Genomic DNA, 19,313 nt, shown 5'->3' on the forward strand with positions numbered 1-19,313 from the left:
ATACGTAAATAAAAGTTAAAATCGCTTACACTTGACGATGCGTAAAGGTGAAGAGAAATGGTGCTCGAACAATATTGGAATGATTAGGAGAAAGAAAAGCATGAGCAAAAATTATGTCATTACAAACATTTAACAAGACGCATATGTGAATACAGGTGAAAGAGAAAATACGCTTGATTCATTAATTAGGAGAAGGTTCTGGTGAGTGACGACAGTTCTGACCGTGTTATGTTAACGATGTCAATGCCGGCGTCATGAAATGAATTAAGCAGTCTGGGTAATTTACTTTTCGGCATTTGCCAGCCATAGTTGGTTCTTGAAGGGGGTATAGACCAATGTTCCATGGTTCCAGTCCCGAACCAGGACGAGTTTTGTTTCTTCAACTACGAGGCTTTTCTTTCGAGGATCCCGCATAGGTTTCCTTTGTAGACTGCTGTAATTAGGTGAATGCCTCACTTTCGCTTTATTAAAAAAAAATGTCTGAATGAACTTGTTCCAAGCCGGTACGTCTCTGGTGCCCTTTCGCGAACAAGAATTCCAAAGCCATTTGGTTGGAGATCGAGGAACTGAATGTTTTCGCAAACAGCAGTAACCTTCCGTTATACTAGGCCAAGCATTCGTAAAATCGCATAGCGAGCTCGAATTCGGAAACAATAAAAAAAAAATCGGTTGAGTCTCCGAGTTGTGATTATCACGCATCAGTTGAGAAAGCCGGTGCCGAATGCAACCGAATGCAGTGGAGAACAAGCAGTGTCACTACTATAACGGAGCAAGATTGATATTTGTACACAAAAAGTGGCACACCTATAGCCAGGGAAATAGCCGGTTAGGTGACAACATATCGACAAGAGGACTCATCTTCGGCGGGAAAGTTAACTCGCATAAATCTGCGCATCATCACGTTCTCACGCCGATACTCATAGACGGGCCCTGCTGGCACAGTTCTGGCGTTCTCGGTTCCTTGTCGAATCTATCCAGTCGTGTGTTTTTTGTAAACAAGAGCACCAAGACACCACCAACTGGCAGTAGCATCGGCAGAACAAATGCTAGGCGTCTTGTCCCCTCCGTCGAGGCCATTTCATCTCTCGGCATCGGTAATCCCCGGCTTGAAACAGCTTTCTAATTCCGCGATAAGAAGCTCGCAGGGCGACCACAACAACACCACGCGCTCGCCGGCCGGAACCGGTTACCGGCAGGTCGCGGCAAAGTGGTTTAGGCAAGGCTGCTAAGTAGGCGAGCATTTCTGCGACAGACGTCGAGGTGTGCTGGAGCTCTACAATTTGTACGCCGTTCCATTTCTGCGTCGTGATAGACGTCTCAGTGCTGCGCGCATAAAGGGGAGGGGATGGGACGCGGCCATGCAACGTGCGCCCGGCGTGACGTCACGAAATGATGTCACGGTCGCCGCCACGGGCGCAGAAGGTTATGCATACAAAGGCTGCGATTCTGCCCCAGCTATGCTGGCAACGTGTCATTAATAAGGCATGCGCGATGTCGAAATATCTACTTCCGCTGAGCTAAACTGCCAGCAATAAAACTAAACGAGCTTCGGTCCTATACGTTCTATATTGCGGCGAAAACAGATCCGGCGCTCCCTTTTATGTGAGAAAGAAATAATGAGACTGGCTTGCGTTCAGAAGTAATATTCAAGCGATCATATAGCAGAAAATCTCCTATAGGCCCAGAAATTGTTGCCGAAATTTTAAAAAAAAACGTCCCTCAAAAAAAAAAGAAAAAAAAATAAGATCGTGGCAGAATACTTCGAACCACAAAACAGAATCAAACACCCGTGTCATCGCGTTCGTGCATTTCTGTGTTTCGTGGTAATTACATGTTTCAGTAAATGCTAACTCGTCTAAACCAATAAAACAAAATCACAGCAGACCACATCGCTATTCCGTATACAGTATTCCCAGATATAGCCTTTAAGACGCGCGAACAACAAACGCAACAACTTACACTCGGAATAAAATTTCTTCCGCGCGAGCTTTCTAACACCGTTATTTACAGAATATAGACACTATTTCCCAAGTCATCCGTAACACCACATTTTGCCAACTTCGAAGTTTAAGCGTGTTTTGAGAAGCTCTACTAACGTTCGCGCTGTTTCCGTAAACAGCGGCAAAGCGCACCCAGCATGCAACCTTTCAAGGCGCGCGCTGACAAGCTCAGGTGAACAGAAGCTGAAATGCAACTCACCTCAATCTCTTCTTCCGTCAGCTGGTCCGAACTGCACGAAAAGAAAGTACGTCAAAGGTTAAAACAAGCGTAACCGAGTCTTAAGGAACAACCAACAAGGAATTCGACATTAATCCAGCTAATGCCACGCCATGGATAGGCTCCGAAATACACAGAGAAGCGGCATGTATGAAAATCAACGGAATGACGAATTCGCAGACAGCATATATGAACTTCGCGAAAAGCACAAGAGCCCCAACAGAGACAAAGCAACACGATAGGTTCATTGCAAAAGGTCCGAGCGCTCGTCAAAAAAGCATGCTGAAACAAAGCCGCGCTCGATACATATAGGCCGTGCGACAGTGGTGAAATTCTGCTCACGCTATACGCAGCAGTAGACTTTGGCAACATTAAAATTTGAAAGTCACTATACAGCCGAAGCCGAAACACAGTAAAATGTTGTAAAAGTACAAAAACAATTGTTTACTGTTTAGGCTGTCTACTGATCCTCAATATGTTCGCAGACTTAGTTGTCCAGAATCGCTGCGTACAGGCACCACTCTGCTTCAAAGACGCGCGGCTATACAGAACATCTCCACCACAGACACACTGAAATATTCATGAAATTCTTTCACGGAAAATTCACGCAACAGCGGCCGAAATTTCGCATTGTTTCTATGGTACCATGTTGGTGGCGCGACGCGCTGCGGGTAGGCCCGAACTGAGCAAGTAGGAAAAAAAAATGGAGCTCCGAAAAATCGGTGGGCTGCCCGTGTTTCCGCAAAAATAAATTTTACATTGATTCCAATTCAAAGAGACCATGGTGCAATTACTGGTAGCATTACGACGATACGTAGGCAAGCTCTAAATATCGGACACCGCTCGACGAAATCGTTGATGCTGGCAACCACACTGCGGAATGACCTTCGATGCTTCCCCTTCGCTATACTTCCCTTCGCACTGCACTACCACCCAGCCTTTCCCGCATTTTTCCATGTCGTGCTTCCCCTTAGGGAATATGCTCACCCCACAAAAGGCGAGCGTGTTAAAAAAGCAGTCGGCGTGAAAGGAAGCAACACAGGCGAAGAAAACAGTCCGGAACTCGCCAATACACGCTCACGGCTGCTGATGTTTGCTCTCCTCGCGGCTTATGCTTTCTGTGTACCCCTGGCCATTTCTAGGGAACCGGATTTCCGCGATACACCTTCCCCAAATGCGTTTCCCCCACCCCCCGCCGTACTGCCCTGTAGGAAAGGGCATTCCAAAAGGGACCGAAGGCTGGAAAGGCGAGAGTCGATCGATGCATCTCTGTACTGCACTTTCCTGTCCCTGGAGTGAGATCGGAATGGGAAGACAAGAGAAAAACCTTTGTCGCAGCGCGTACACGAGACGGGAACGTACAGGAAAAAGCAAACCTGCACTACACGGTTCTCTCTGCGCGTGCGGGAGTGCCGAATTACTTCTTTTCGCACCCTCGAAATTGGGCTGGGGCGTGTTAGACAGGTATACGGCACACGAGTCTACAGAACGACGGCTTACCGATCTCACTGAACAAAAGTACACGATAATTGCGTTCTCCGGACATTGGCCGATATAGGGCGGAATCAGCAGAAGCCGTGACGAGCAAGTTTCCAAAGAAGTTAGGGAGCACGAAGCGAGTGATGGAACGCAAAATGATATCCGTGTTTGGTTCACAAGAAGATGAAAGCATGGCCAGGCGGAAAAGGTGGCCGTGTGGTAAGACGCCTTCTACACAATTTTCTCTTTAGCCTTGATCCCAAGCAACATCAGTGTTTTATATGCGCAGCTATGCAGGTGTGAACTATACAAACGACCGCAGATGGTATAAAGTGAGCAAAAAAGTAACTTGCTTTATTTTTCACTTATATCAAACGGATATTACGAGCTCTACCGCTCGACTCAGAAAACTCAGAGAGTTAAAAAATAAGAACAGTTCAAAAGCAATATGCACCAGCAGAATTAATGACCACGTATCGCATCACCGACGCCGCTAAGCACGAGGACGCGAAAAGGACTCGCCCATAATTCACGTGGTCTATTCGTTACGCCAGCCGTGACAGCGCTCACTGTAGTGCAAGAAAAAAAAAAGGAGGCAAAATATAACACCAACAGGACAGGAAAGGAAACCCGCGCTCGCGGTAACTAAGCTAGCGTCACCACGCCTGACACCGGTAACGATACACCTTGGCGCCGCTAAGAGATGAGAAAGAAACAGAAACGCGTCGCCTGAATGGATCCAACACGCTCGAAACGCGAGGCCACAGCTACACAGCCTTTCATTACACCGTCGCGTAAACACACGCCATCTCTCTCCCTGTCACACACACACACACACACGCACACACACACACACACACACACACACACACACACACACACACACACACACACACACACACACACACACACACACACACACAATGTTGCCTACACACTTCCTTATAGGGCAAAGTAGCGAGAAGCCGTATTTCAAAGGTATCACCTCAAACTAAGAAATGCTGGGAGTACGTTTCTGGCGAGATGGAAGTCTCTTCGTACTCTTCATTAAATATCTCCAAGGTGACACCACACGACAAATGTGGAGTTAGCTTCAGCGGCAGTTCTGCTGCGACCGTCCAAACAGCTGGCAGAAGCGCCAAGGCCGCGCCTGCAACCATGTCTCTAATCACGCGACGTCGGCCCGCAACCAAATACACAATGGGCACACAGTACGCTTTGCTCTTCATAATTTTTTTGCACCTCTAGGAGCACGCGAAAGACAAGGGAACACGTCGCAGAAAAAAAAAAATTATTCGCAGTTTCGCCCGAAAGGCGAAGCATCGATTGCCATAGCAAATAATTATCCAGCTATGCGAAGTAAGGGCAGCAACTTCATCGGTCCTATACACTTGTATAAACGTTCGCTTACTAACTAAATTAACAAGCCTGGTGTCACGCGCGCACACGCAAACATGAGCACACGTCCCTTGATGACAACGGACACTCGCTGTCAAACCGCTGACGTGAGGAAGAGGGGGGAAGCAGCAGCGAGCGAACTACTTGCTCCAACGGGAGCTAACCGGCGAGAGCACGGCTCACACGAGGCCATCAGTCCCCGGCGCGCCTAGACGCTGTACCCAGCGCAGATCGTTTTGAAGCGTGGCCGCCGGGTCCGCGCGGCCACGCTCAGTCGCGCCACATGCAGCGCCGCCGCCGGAGTAGAACGCGCCCCTCTCCCTCCGCCATGTTGTCGCGAGGGAGGAAGCAGCAGCGAGCGAACTGCTTCTTGCTCCAACGCGAGCTAACCGGCAAGAGCACGGCTCACACGAGGCCATCAGTCCCCGGCGCGCCTAGACGCTGTACCCGGCGCAGATCGTTTTGAAGACATAGGGTCCGCGCGGCCACGCACAGTCGCGCCACATGCAGCCGCCGCCGGAGTAGAACGCCCCCCCTCTCCCTCCGCCGTGTTGTCGCACTTGGACTTTACACGTAACGACACAGCAGCGGCGGAAACGGGCGCGCAAAGTCTGTATAATTGCTACTGCAATAAAACAAGAACGAGAACCTGCTTTCGTCAACGAGTTGAGGACCTTGCATGTGCAGATCTACAAAGTACAACGGGAAAATCTCGCGCAATCTATGGCACCAGCACATTCAAGTGATCGTAAAAATTGGATCTAAGCGCGATAAAAAGAAAATCACGCGGGAATGCGCAAACAGGCGGTCGTCAACAGACTAAAGAGTGAAGTCCGAATGAACCAAACATGAACCAAGAGAACTCAAAGAGAATCACATAAATCTAGCAATTTAGCAAGTGTCCATAACTCATCATGTTGCACGTGGGTCACCTTTAACAGAGGGGAAAAACAGGTGATCACAGCAAGTTTAAGGGTCCCCGACGTAATAGAGAAAATGGCAGCAAGCATTGAATAGATCAACTGAAACTGCGTTAAAAGATTAGGATTTCGTTGAACTTAGAAACATCATGGCGGAAAAAATTACGGAATCACATCAAGCAAAAAATAAAAATACACAACTGGAGGATAACACAACCAAGGACGTAGTGAGTCGCGCAATGCTTCTACAAAACACAGACTGCCAAAGAAAGGCAGAGGTGTTAGGACAGGAAACAGACCACTTATATAGGATACATATCACCGCGAGAAAAATGGGCGTCCAAATCCTTGTGCAGAAATAAAAAAGTTAAAAAAATCGATCTCAGGAATGTGAAAAAAAAATACCGCTTCAATAAAAATAATGTCAGACCATGTTCAATGATTGTCCATTCGATGAAGCAGTTTCTACCCGCGATGCAGTTGGAAATTAGCAAGGACACGACGCGCTAATTATGCACTACAGTAATTGTGCTCCCCGCCGGGTTCGAAAGAGAAAGAGTGAAAGAGAGAGAGAGAGAGAAATAGCAGGAAAGACAGGGAAGTTAACCATGAAATGCTCATACCGCATCACCTCATGTTTACGCCTCCGTGAATTGCAAGGACCGCGCAATAAGCGATGCAAAGAAAATATCGCCCTTGGACTTTATACAGAACGTCACGGCGACGGCAGAAATGCGCTGAAGTGCCCATATAGTCGCTATCGCAATAAAATTTTAGGCGCGTAAGGTTGGGACAGGAAGGCAACGATGAGCATTAGACAGCAAATGGGGTAGCCGATGTTCTATAGCTGGCATTAGGAGGTGGAAAAAAAAATGGAACTGCGCCAGATATATGCAATGCGTACAACACATAAGCGGTGGGCAATTTGAGTAGCAGAAAGGGTGCCAAGGAAAGCGACGCGTAGGAACGGCAGTGCGAATTCAAGAAACTTCCTGGCACTACTGGAGATCGCCGAGAGAAGTCTTCGTCCTGCAGTGGACATAAATCCAGGCCGATAATGATGACGGAATTGTAGCACGTACTCAGACAAGCCAACGAAAACTGTCTGCAGGACAATAGAGCCGTCATCAGAGCTGCTGCACTAATTCGGACGACACAGTATAAAACCCACACGGATCATCAGCCCGCAAACTCCCCGCACTTTCGCTCTCACTACAAAGCGATATTTTCCTGCAGCTGACAAGTGAAACGACCCCCCTCCCTCACGCACCCAACTCGCTTTAAGCTGTTAAGCTCGATTCGTAGCGCAAGCGAAGCGATCCCCGTAGAACCGGCGGCAGTCGTGACAAGAGAGGATTAAGGACGGCGACCCGGTGCCACTCGTTCGGAGCTGCCCGATTGTCCTCGGCCGTCGTAATTGCCTGCTTTCGTATGCAGTGGAACGGGCTTGTTGGGAAACAGCGATTAAGGAAGCAAGCAGGAACGAACGGACACAAAAAAAAATTAAAGGAAGCGACGGAGCGAGATTGGGTTTTATCGCCCGTTCGCAGAGGCCACGCTGTGCCCTTCGCGACTTCGGCGCTGGAAGAGCGTTCGGAATCTCATCCGGCGCTGGCGGGAAGGAACTCGGAAATGCAGTTGCAGCCGCAGCGTCATCATATATGCGTTTCAATTGAAACGCGACAAAATTCGCGAGGTTAGGATCATTGTCGTTGTTTGTAGGCCATGTTAAGCTTAGCTGGACGCGCGCATGGCAGTAATTTGGTGCAGGACGATCCAAACGTTCCGCAAGGCAAGTTTTGCCGCAGACTTTCCACGCTCAAACGAAGACATACTGGACCATACGGTCGAGCATGTTCGGAAGAGCGGCCAACTTGGTTTTCTCTCGTTTTTTTTTTTTTGCGTGTGTGCGTGCGTGAGGGGGGGGGGAGCTATACAGCAAAGGAGTACTGCCAGAACGATACAAGTAGATTGGCGACGTATTTACAAAAACCCCCTACAAAAAAAAAGCGAAAGCAGGGAAATCAAGAGCACGGATAAAATGACGATAATCAGTTCACGACACGGGAGAGCTAATTAAGGAAGTCTGCCTATAATCCATAACGTGCTCTACCCTCCCACACTCACGCACGCGACAGACAATTTTTCTTTTTTTTTTTTTTACTGCTATACGCCAAGGTCCCACACAAGCATACGTTAATTACCTACACCAACCGTACACTCGTTCGTAACAGGTGAAAACACGTTGGCCAACCTCGGAGGAAACGCGATCCTGACGTGCATGATATACACTCGATAATTGAGCTTCAGAGGAACTCCTCCTAATGAATTCGCTGCCGACGAACGACGCCACAAAAGGAGAGGAAAGCGGCACGGGCCCACATCGCGGCGGTTCAAATAAACGGCGAGGAGCACACGCGTAGCTGAACACGCACGCCCCATCACGCTGCCATGGTTACGCAAGTGGCGAAGCTAAGCGCGCGACGCGCGGAAGCTTTAATTATTATTAACGACCGCACATAACCACGCGCGACAACGCGGGTGTCGCTAAGCAGCGCCGGGGGACCGGCCGCGGGAAACGGGTGCCGTATACGGCCGTGCGAGGATTGAGAAAGATTTCGGAGACGTAACTCACGACGCCCCGGGGCGTCATATATTATGCGTAATTTGTTCCTTCAATCAGGACGGAATGCGTCGCGGTACACGCACACAAAAACCTCGGGGTACACACGCCACGCATATTCGCCGCCTTACGACCGAAGTGGAAACGTCCCACATTCACGGCTATACGTGGGCTAATAAATATTGTGATCGATAATAACGTTACTTCTTCGCTCCCGCACTTCGTAGCCGACCGAGTGCGATTCTAGGCTGTACAAACAAAACGTACAGTCCGGTACACCATTTAATAAACACTAAAGAGGGACAACACGTCAGTTTAGGATGATAAAGGTATGCGAGAGCTCTAGAACAGCATTTGTAGCCAAACGTAAGCGCGCGATGCACGTAAATAAATAGCGTCGTCCTCACTGCGCATGCTCCGTACGTTACTGGGTTACTAGTGTTTGCGTACCCTATGATAACGTGCACGCTTAAACAGAACTATACGGACCAGGGATTCCCCGATAAAGGGGGGTTTCCTCCTTCGCCTACGAAGATAACCTGAAATTGAGGACTTCAATCCAGGCTTGGCGCATTTGCGAACTTTCTAGTTCCATCCTCAATTTCACTTTGTGCGTCTTCATTACAAAGAAATCGCCTTTCGTTTAGCGAGCCTTCGGCCTGCATACTTTTGCTCACGGGTGTACGTTATTTGGCGAGCTTGACGCAAGTAATGTTGACGTGCACTAAGGAACGTGATTGTCGAACATGGTGGCACCCGTGGATGCCGACCGCTTCAGTGTGTTCCGTTTAGCGCACCTAAGGCGACAGACGGCATTCTAAAGCTGTAGTATTTCGATACATTATAGGTACAGTGCAGTCCCATTGTTAAATGAGACACTAAAGAAAAAAGCAATAAATCAGTTTCGACAGATAAACCAATTACTTCGAAATTTTAGTTTCCTTAATTTTGTGGCAATAGGCTGATTATTGAAAGAGAAAATGAAACTCGATGTTCGGCACTTTAAATTCCGCGCCCGAACACCAGCGCCGGTTCGTCACACTGACGTCATGGATTTCAAAGCGCTTTATATAAGGCTTGCTGCGACTCTGTAAAAGTCGTTAACTGGCTAAGTTGCGTGCTTGGCTTTTTTTTTTTTTTTTACGGTACGACGAAGTCCGTCTTTACCGATGTAAAAATTAACCTGTCCCAAGCATACGCCGTCAAAATCTGTCACGTCACAGCAAGCTGGTGCGGCAACTTGTTTTGTCTTTCTTTTTCGTATTTTTGAAGCGAACGTGTCTTGTTTTCTATTTTTGTTTTTGCACCCTGGCTGGCTTACAACGTCTCCTCTTTGTGTTGGTATTGTACAAGAATAATTCGTAAACCTAGCACAAATTATTTTTCCCTCTTCAGTGAAAAGAAACATTAGTGTAGAGCTCGTGCTACGGTAGGACTGATTATAATTTTCACTATAACACTATATACCCCTGTCTCGTGTGTGTTTGTGTGTGTGTGTGTTTGAGTGTGTGTGTGTGTGTTTGTGAGTGTGTGTGTGTGTGTTTGTGAGTGTGTGTGTGTGTGTGTTTGTGAGTGTGTGTGTGTGTGTGTGTGTGTGTCTGTGTGTGTGTGTGTGTGTGTGTGTGTGTGTGTGTGTGTGTGTGTGTGTGTGTGTGTGTGTGTGTGTGTGTGTGTGTGTGTGTGTGTGTGTGTGTGCGTGCGTGCGTGCGTGCGTGCGTGCGTGCGTGCGTGCGTGCGTGCGTGCGTGCGTGACAAACTCATAAAAACTCCACGAATTGTTCTTACATTCTAAATAAATCATGATGTTACGAAGTCCGAGCAATACATATCCTTCCACTATACAGAGACACTGTTTAAATCAAATTACCGTTAGCTTTAGTAAAAAGGCGCCGGCCGGTGGTATACATATAAAACAAAGCGCCCCACACGTTTCATACAGGCATGCTTATGGTACAGCGATTTCTAATGGGATTCACCGACGTTCCCATACAACCCACGTACCAATCGAAGCAATACAAATGTACAGCAGACATCGCCCGACGTTGTGCTAGAAGGAAGTTGGGTATGCACCGGCTCTGCTTTCATTGCTGCAGGTAAAATTGCTTACATTTGCGCGATTTTACAAGCCGACGTAACGAAACGAAATACAACGCGGGACGCCTCCTAGGTTCATTACATGCGAAAAGATACGGCAGGTCATGGAACACACGAAGAGACACACAGACATAATACAGAAGTCGTAGGAACTCTGGCTACCACACGCATTCCGCTTGTAAAAAAAAAAGGGGGGGGGGGGGTGCCACTAGGCAAGTATCAAATGTAGGGGAAACTATTACAGGATATTTCAATTTTGACATTGGAGTGGGCCTAGCAAACACTGCACCTGGCGCGCCACATTATCGCGACGCCCTGAAGCTGCAAAATTTGCGCGACCTCTTGGAGCTACGAGGCGTATAGGAATCGACGAAATTGCTGGCAAAGAAAAAGCTCAGAATGCTGCGGGTCCCTCTGCTCGCAAGTGTCAGCCCCCAATAGTCGCAGTATAACGGGAGCGACCCAGTGTTTAGCGACGTCACCGACGCGTCCATGCCTCCTGTGCACCGAGACAGGTTGGCAGAATCAAGTATCATATTGCTTACGGCTCTCTGACGCTTGTCAAGTTTTTTTTATATTTTCATCTTTTTTTTTTCTCAGGGTCAGGAAGGTTGAACCTGTGCTTATCGCAAATAATGACAAGTCGTAAATGTCATGTCGCTTGTACAGTCGAAGTGGTTCCACGTCACAGCGACCAACATATACCGTGCAAGTGATCGTAGCATTTTAAATAACGCCAGGCATTGCCGCAAGCAAGCTAATAAAATAAAATAAAAAGCTTATCAGACTTAGTCCTGCCGTATTTGAATTCGTAGACTAAGATTGAATAAGAGTTTAGTCACACTGCGAGGCTCGACCGGCGCAAAAAAATGCGCCGACGGCCCGCAAGTTTCAATGTTTTGTGTATGTATCAGAACAGCAAGAGAAGCAAAAAATAAATAAATAAATAAAAGAAAACAAATTTCGCATTGAAAAGATAGCGCTGGGATGAGAAAGTCTGAGTGACAGGTTGGACAGGAACCTCTGATAAGGCCATCATGCCTAGCTGACCTTGGCTCATCGGACTGCGACCTGGCTACGTGATTGAACAAAATTAAAAGATGAAAACTAATTTCGCTCGGTTTCAAAGAGGAACGGTTATTTGTGGCAATCATCCCTTTTGGTTTCAAGCAATTGATTCCCTACCACCTCTGCAGCAACTACGCAGCACATTCGATCACACTGCTACATAGAGCCGTTATCAAAATACATACTCTATATTTAACAGAATTTGCAGAGACATGATTTTCACACGCTCGTTTAGCCTGTATAAAGAAATGAATACCAATAACGGAGTCCTTAATAAGTGCGCTTATGGCATGCTTTCATAAAAGCAAGTTTTGTCATGCGGGCCTGGCTCACCATTATAAGCTTCAATGCTGTCTACAGAAGAGAGTCGTTGTAAAGTATGTTATTTAAGCTAACGTATTCTGGTCCGCAAACTGCCAAAACTGGTTTTGCGGTAAAAATCTATCGATAAATGTCGTCAGAAAAGCTTAACTAGATCACGTATCAAGCAAAACATAAAACCCTCTATTGAAATTTAGCATACAGCAGGAGCGCGTCTTGTACCCAGCAATAACATGACTGCATAGATAACCTGGCAAAAAAGTAAAGCTGCAAAAAAAAAAAAAAAGAAAGCTAGAAGTCCCCGGCAAGAAGTAGAACAATGCATACGCGTGTTTCCTCTTTCATGTCCACACGAAAGGAAACAACGCACGAAAACAAAGTAAGCACAGATCGAATCAGCGGTCTCGAGTCTCCCGGCCTTGTTAGGTTCAGAAAACGACTCAGTCTGGCTTGCGTCTACACACATTCGTATAAAACAAATTGAGAAACAACGTTCTCCTTCTGAAGTGACATTGGCACATGTGCAAGGTTGATAAACCCCCTTGTATATATACACCGGGTGTTTTATTTTAACGTTAACATAATTTTCAAGAGTCCCCGTGGCATTTAGAAAAAAATAATGTCTAATTATCGAGCTGAAATACTCGATACTACAAGGTGGGGCAATATTTTGAACAGAGGCGCCACAGCGCAAGCTGCAGCGGTAGGTTGGAAGCGATAATATGCGTGCAATAAAATGTTTCGTTATAACACAAGAAATTAAGATCCCGGTCTCTTCATGTCACACCCGCACCGTGGTAATGTCTGTATGGTTTTCTGAATTTAAAATTTCCCGTTACTTTTTGGAACAACTGGCATATTAAACATACCAAAAAGATACAACGTTGGTACCTCCGTACATAGCCAAGCCAAAATCTCATATTAGCTATAACGATTACCGCGGTTAATTTTACAACGTTACTCCAATCAATGTTCGACCTCGGCTCAAGGAAAGTACACATCAGCGCAATCCCCTGCGGCAGACCTCGGCAGAAGTGGTCACTGCTTCATTATCACACATGGCCTCCGATGTTGGAAGCCATATGTGTGATCTCGGAGGCCACGTGTGATCTTCCACGGCCATTCTTGAGAACTACGCAGCGTCTTCATGAGTCGAGGGACCGCGCTGTGCTCAACTCGTTGGAGTGGGTAGGTGAAGCGCTTTGAGTCGAGGACAGTTTGAGAATACGGGGGGCGACACAATTAACAAGAGCTGACAACGATTAGAACCATCTCGAAAACGGCAGCGACGCATTCCTTGGGTTTTGTCCAAGAATCGTGCCAGCGATTCCGTAAGCTAGAGAATAGCAGGCTTTCTTGTGACGTTGAAGCGGGTGGTTAAGACAACCTCGAGGCACCGCTTATACGGCAAACGTCGTATAGACTACTAGCAAAGCGCATGCAAGCACGCACAAGAACAGCAAAGAAAGAAAGAAAGAAAGAAAGAAAGAAAGAAAGAAAGAAAGAGAAGCAATACGCTCGCAAAATGCCCGTTCTTCAAACTCATCCGCCCGCCAGACTACCACCTATTACGGCCGCCGGAATAGACAGCACAGCTGTTGCGTGCGCATATGTGGGGCACGGTCGGCGGCAGTCGCTGCCCGCACGTCGCCGGCTCGCAATCTTGCTAGAAAGCGCACGAACGTGACCCGCTTTCTCTTTTGCTTTCGTTCGGAAGGCCGCGTTATATGCGACAGCACTCTAGACCTGCCCGCGAATAGCACGTCGGGTTTTACGCCCTCGCTATTGGCGTTTACCAGAAGAAAAGCCAACAGAACGAACGTGCAACTCGGTTTTTTGGTGAGACATGTGGTACACGGTGAGAGCTAGCACGGTCAAAACGAGAAAACGCCAAAACGTGCGCCTGCAGGCTCGCAGTGAATCACGGCCTGCCTCGAAGGCGCGTCAACTACACGTGCCCGCGCTGCGGTCGCCAAGATGTCAGCGACGCTGGGCGCTCCGTCGTGGAGCCGTAACAGCCTGTTCAGACAGGCGATTTGAGACGCGGAATCGCGAGTCGCCTCGCGATTCCGCGTGCGTAGGTGTGAACGCTAGAAATTCCGCGTCTATTCCGTGAGGCGAACGGGTACTACCGGAAAATTTTGACAAACTCCCTTACACACCGCTTATTAAGTCAGGCAGATGAAAGTGTAAACGGTAGAAGCTGTCAAAAGAATTTTTTTCGTAAATGTTAGCAGGCCTGCAAAGATAAGCTTATTTTTAGCTTTGTTGCTGCCCAATTGCTCACGTCTGTAGCTGTGTGTAATATCTGTCCAGTTTGCACTTTTTACCCCTTTAATGACACTCTCCAATGGATAACTATTTCTCTACAGAAATTTTTTCAGCGCATACACAACACTCATGGTTCACGTCCAAATGTGTCACTGAACGGTAGCTGCAAAGCTAGTTACAGAGGCCAGCGAAATCCCAGCGTTGTTCCATGGCACGTGAAACCAATTCATGCCTAATTAAGGCCTACCGGGACAACATTTCCCCAAGTTTATTTGCCCACACTGAATGTTTGGCGGTTTTGCTGCATAGGTGTCTACTTCGATTTCCGTCCTTTCTATAGCGCACTTATAAAAGTTGGAGATCCATTACCATCTCGCCCAAATAAGCGACCAGTGAAACTGCGGAGGTCACCAAAGCTAATCTCTCCGAAAGGAGTGACGGGTGAAAAGTTGTATACATTATGCCATTGAAAAATCCTGTATGCTCTATATACGCCCCGTATCCGTACAGTCTATATATATATATATATATATATATATATATATATATATATATATATATATATATATATATATATATATATATATAGAGAGAGAGAGAGAGAGAGAGAGAGAGAGGACCTTTTTCATATTTCAAAGACCGCGCTAAAACGATGCACATATCGACAAAGAACCCCAACGTTGTGACTAGCAGAGAACTGGGCTCTAAAGCGACGACTAGTCCGAGCCTGAATCTGGGCTTACTGAACACGACAAAAGTAACTGTTGCGCTGTTCCCACCTGGGCACACATGGAACGTATGCTTATTATGCTGTACCGAAACATACCTATATAGTCACAAGACACAGACCAGCATACGAGTTGCAATCGCGTGCAGGAACGGTTCATTGTGAATGTCAATAGCGTTGAATGTCAATAGCGTGTATGCGGAACCGGCAGCAGGGTAATCTATGGCCGCTTCTACAGAAAAGAAGGCCACACACAGCAGGCTGAACTTACGGTACGTTTAAGAGGCAGAAAATACTCGAGTATGAAGGGCGCTATAAAACCTGTACCGTCAATTCTCGCGTTTGCGCCAGACACGTCCGATCACATAGCTGCCAAAAAAACCGAATGACCATGTGGGCAAAGCGCACTTTCCCAGCCGAGAGGGAGAGAGAGAAGGGCTCACCTGTTGCGTATGGCGACCATAAGGTCGTAGAAGCTTGTGATGGGCCCGGGAGGCGGCTCCATGGCGTACAAAAATCGACAACTTGTACAACAGCGTAACGGGCACTCTGCTTTCTCCTTCAACAGGTCAACTCTCTATCTGCGCCGGCAGTGTAGTTCCAGCGCGACAGCAGCCGCGTAGAGCAGGGTCTGGCGCCCGTGCATCAGGTCTTCGAGCTGTTTCAACGACAACCTCTTCCTCGGCGTGTAACTTAGTCGAGCGTCTGCCGAGTGCGTCGCCTTCGCCGGGGCCCTTCTCCGGCGAAGTGTAAACAACGTCCGCGCCTTCTTGTCCGCCTGTCTGTGAGAACGGCTTTAGCAAGCAACGAGCCCACCGAGCGGCGCCGGCTAATTACTGCCGCGGCTCGCGTTTCGCGCGGCGCAACAGCGGTCGCTAGAAACCAGCTGCACGCGCGAGACCGCTGCCCGGTACGGGATGACGTCGCGACTGGGCGCGCGACGTTGACACACACACACACGCGCGGCTGACGGAGTCACGGTTCACATATCGGCGCGCAGCGGCGAACCGACAGGTATAAACATCCGACCGACGCGAAGTCGACACCCTTCACCTCACTGCGGAAAATACACGACGACGGTTTATGAGGGTGACGTCGGCGCGATCTGTCAAGTCGTCATCACCTGTCCCTCTCTCCTTATAATGAAAGCAGCAAGGAAAAGGCCTCGACGCGCAAAGTACGGCTACATACACAAGGCACTCGGGTGTCAAGTCTGAGCAATCATGGCACCGTGGAAGGCGGTAGGCGGACGGACAGGAGTCGAGTCACCGTCGTATTCCCACAATGCCTGTCAAGTCGACAACGGCGCGATGTAGGGATCAAGCGTGCCTATGACGGGGCAAGGCCCGAACGCTGCTTCCGTCGATCGGTAAAGAGGGGGTGGTAACCGGGACCATAAGTTAGGCCAGACTAGTCGCTTCGCGGGTTTCGACTGGCGCTCTCCCACCGTTCCTCCTTTGTTTTTCCCCGGACATAGAGACACCCCACCTCCGTGGTCAGCTTCGTTAAGGCGAGGGTGCCGGAGAAAGCGAGTGCCAATATACAGCGCGCTCGGTCCGTTCTCCTTGTCCCAGTTACGAGTCGAAATCGAAAGTCGGCGATCAGGTAAGACCGCGCGCGCGGCAACCGGCGCGAGGTCAAAGTTTGTTTCCTCAAACTAGGCACGGGCGAAGAAAGAGACGGCAGTTCAGTGAAAGTCCGAACGCCCACGATGACGTGGCGACAAGGTTGCTGGCGCAACTTTTGGCAATCCGTGTATCTCGAATTCGTTGTACAGTGAAACGCTCTCCTTCCCGAAGATCACGCAGCTCCACTTAGAAGGGAAGCACCGCTGGCGAACAAGAAGTGAATCCGTCCTTGAACCACATTCGCATTGTGCAAGCTGCGCTGTACCGGTTTTCATGGGAATGAAAGGCTATAACTCAGCATAGATGGTAGGAGAAAGGCCACCGCATATGCCTCAAACGCAAACATCAGAATAGCACAGCAATCGTGCCCACACAACTACCAAACAACCGCCCTCGTGGAAGATTAGGCCCCTCTTGCGCGCTTGGTATGGAAAAGTGACGAGAGGCGTTCTTCTAGCGGAAAGTCAATGTCGCCCGCTAGCTTTCGTTCTAGGCGATGCTTGCCCTCTATCGTTCCGGCTTCAACGCATCCAGAAACAAAGAATTCACTCGACAGAAGAGCTCACAGCAGCCGAACTGATGACGCACTTCCAACGGCGAAACGCATCCGTTCTTGAACGAACCGCAGTGGTATTCCGAGTATACTCGAAGGTGGTCGCACAGGTGGCAAACCCAGAGTCCTGACTGTAGTATTCGACGCTGCCCGCCGAAGAAGGCTCTCGCAAACACTGACACGCAGACAGAGCCTCGCGGGCTGCCTTCTATTCACGGGTGTCACCGCACACACAAACACTTTTCACGACACTCCATAAACCAAACAGCGGGAGGGGGGTGAGGGGGGGGGGAAGCTCCAATTCAGCCGAAGACGAACGACAGCGGCCTTTGATCAAGAGGCCACGCGTGGAGGGTCGCGATTCTCTTTCACAGCGCAAGAGACGCCGCACGCAACTTGAGAACCGAATTCTCCTCGACGCCACCTGGTTTTCGTAAGAACACGCCGGCGACCCACCGAAGGATCTTCCACGAAACTTGAAAAAAAGACTGCTGCCGCGTTTCCGAAGGCGAGCAACGGTGCGAGGTCCGTCACTCGCGTTTTCGCGATTCCGCGCTGCTCCTCCCGTCCGTTGGCAGGTGGGAAGACACGGAACTCGAACGAAAAAGAACCGGACGTCAGAAGGAACCGGATGTCACAAGCACACGGAGTAGAAATTCGCAGAAGTTCCGACAGGCAGACTTCCAGAACGACAGGCAGCCCGCGCCAGTTAAGACGCAACGAGCACAGCTGCCGCACGCAGAGTGCGCCGGCGCGAATGGTTTGACGCTGGCTCACGGCAGCAGCGGTGGTGGTGGTGCCTCGCCGCCGGCAAGTACGAGGGAGGCGAGAGGAGCGCGAGCTGAGTCGCGGAGGAGGAGAAGCCGAAGCCGAGGCAAGACAAGGCGCTCCCGTGCCGTTCGCGCCGTGTTGTGCCGGGTGGCACGGCGGGGGGAGAGATCGAGGTGGAGAGGGGGGGATTTCCGAGTAATAAAACGGGGGCGTTAGACAGACAGGAAAACAAGCCCTCCCCCTCCGATTAGGACGACCTCATAATACGAGACGCAGCCACAGCGGCAGCACAAGCCGCCGACGCGAGCATCAGAAAACGCGTCGGGTCGGAACATTAAAGGGACGCCGCGCGATTCGACACGTCACGGATTAGAGACAAGCGAATCGACACACGGCTTCCAGGGCAGGAGCGAGTCGAGACGAGCCGTAAATCAATTAAAACTTTCTTTCGGCGGTTTTAATTGGGCCACCGAGGCTCCGCGACGTCGTTCGAAAGGGGCCTGAAGACCGTCCTGCAACTGAATGATTGCGGTGTGCCGGCGAAGCCTTTGTTCGAGCTAAACAGCTGTTCGTAAAAAGCGAGCGGGCGCGACGTATAAAGAGGAAGCACAGCTCGAGGAAGTGGGACGTATATACCTCGCCGATGCAAGCTCACAATACCGCGAACTGGGGACCGCAGGGCGTGAGCGGATGTGATTATCAAGAGGGGAAGTTCCAAACACGAGAAGGTGCGCGGTATAACGAGAGCCTGATACTACACACAACTCAACAGTCGCTGCGCAATGGCAATGATCGATTTTGTTATTGAAAACAAAACACAGCCACAGTGAGCTCTTAAAGAACAGCGAAAAACGAATGATGAGTCAAAATGCTAACAATATATGCTGCGCAGTCGAGAGAGAGAGAGAGAGAGAGAAACGAGAAGGGAAATGCAGAGGGGTTAACCAAGGACGTGCCCTAGAGACTTCTATGTACAAATGGGGTTACGCAGAGAAGTTCACGAACAACGTCAGCGTAATCAAACACCAATATTCCACATTTGATGACAGAGAAGACGACAAACGACCTATTAATGTAGTAACCGACCGCTAGGCGGACTGGGCAGTTTCGTGAGAAAGTGTAGTCTGTTACTAATGTACAAGAGCATTGTCCTTAACGTTAATGAAGGGGTGATCAAATGCAGAGATAACGAATGCAAGCCTGAGCAAACCGACTGGCTGTCACGGCGTAGTTACAACAGCAA

At 49.0% G+C, this 19,313-nt stretch overlaps 1 protein-coding gene across 7 annotated transcripts in view; it reads right to left on the minus strand.

Annotated features, from left to right (window-relative positions):
* The window catches only part of LOC142563919 (uncharacterized), a 253,141-nt gene that overhangs the window by 32,316 nt on the left and 201,512 nt on the right, over window positions 1–19,313 (minus strand). For all 7 annotated transcript variants that reach the window (XM_075674643.1, XM_075674639.1, XM_075674642.1 and 4 more), the window contains exon 28: window positions 2,200–2,230. In XM_075674643.1, coding sequence (XP_075530758.1) covers window positions 2,200–2,230 — 31 coding nt within the window. The remainder of the gene's footprint in view (window positions 1–2,199; window positions 2,231–19,313) is intronic.

Source organism: Dermacentor variabilis, chromosome 11 (assembly GCF_050947875.1).
Source record: "Dermacentor variabilis isolate Ectoservices chromosome 11, ASM5094787v1, whole genome shotgun sequence".
In the NCBI taxonomy this organism is placed as follows: Eukaryota; Metazoa; Arthropoda; class Arachnida; order Ixodida; family Ixodidae; genus Dermacentor; species Dermacentor variabilis.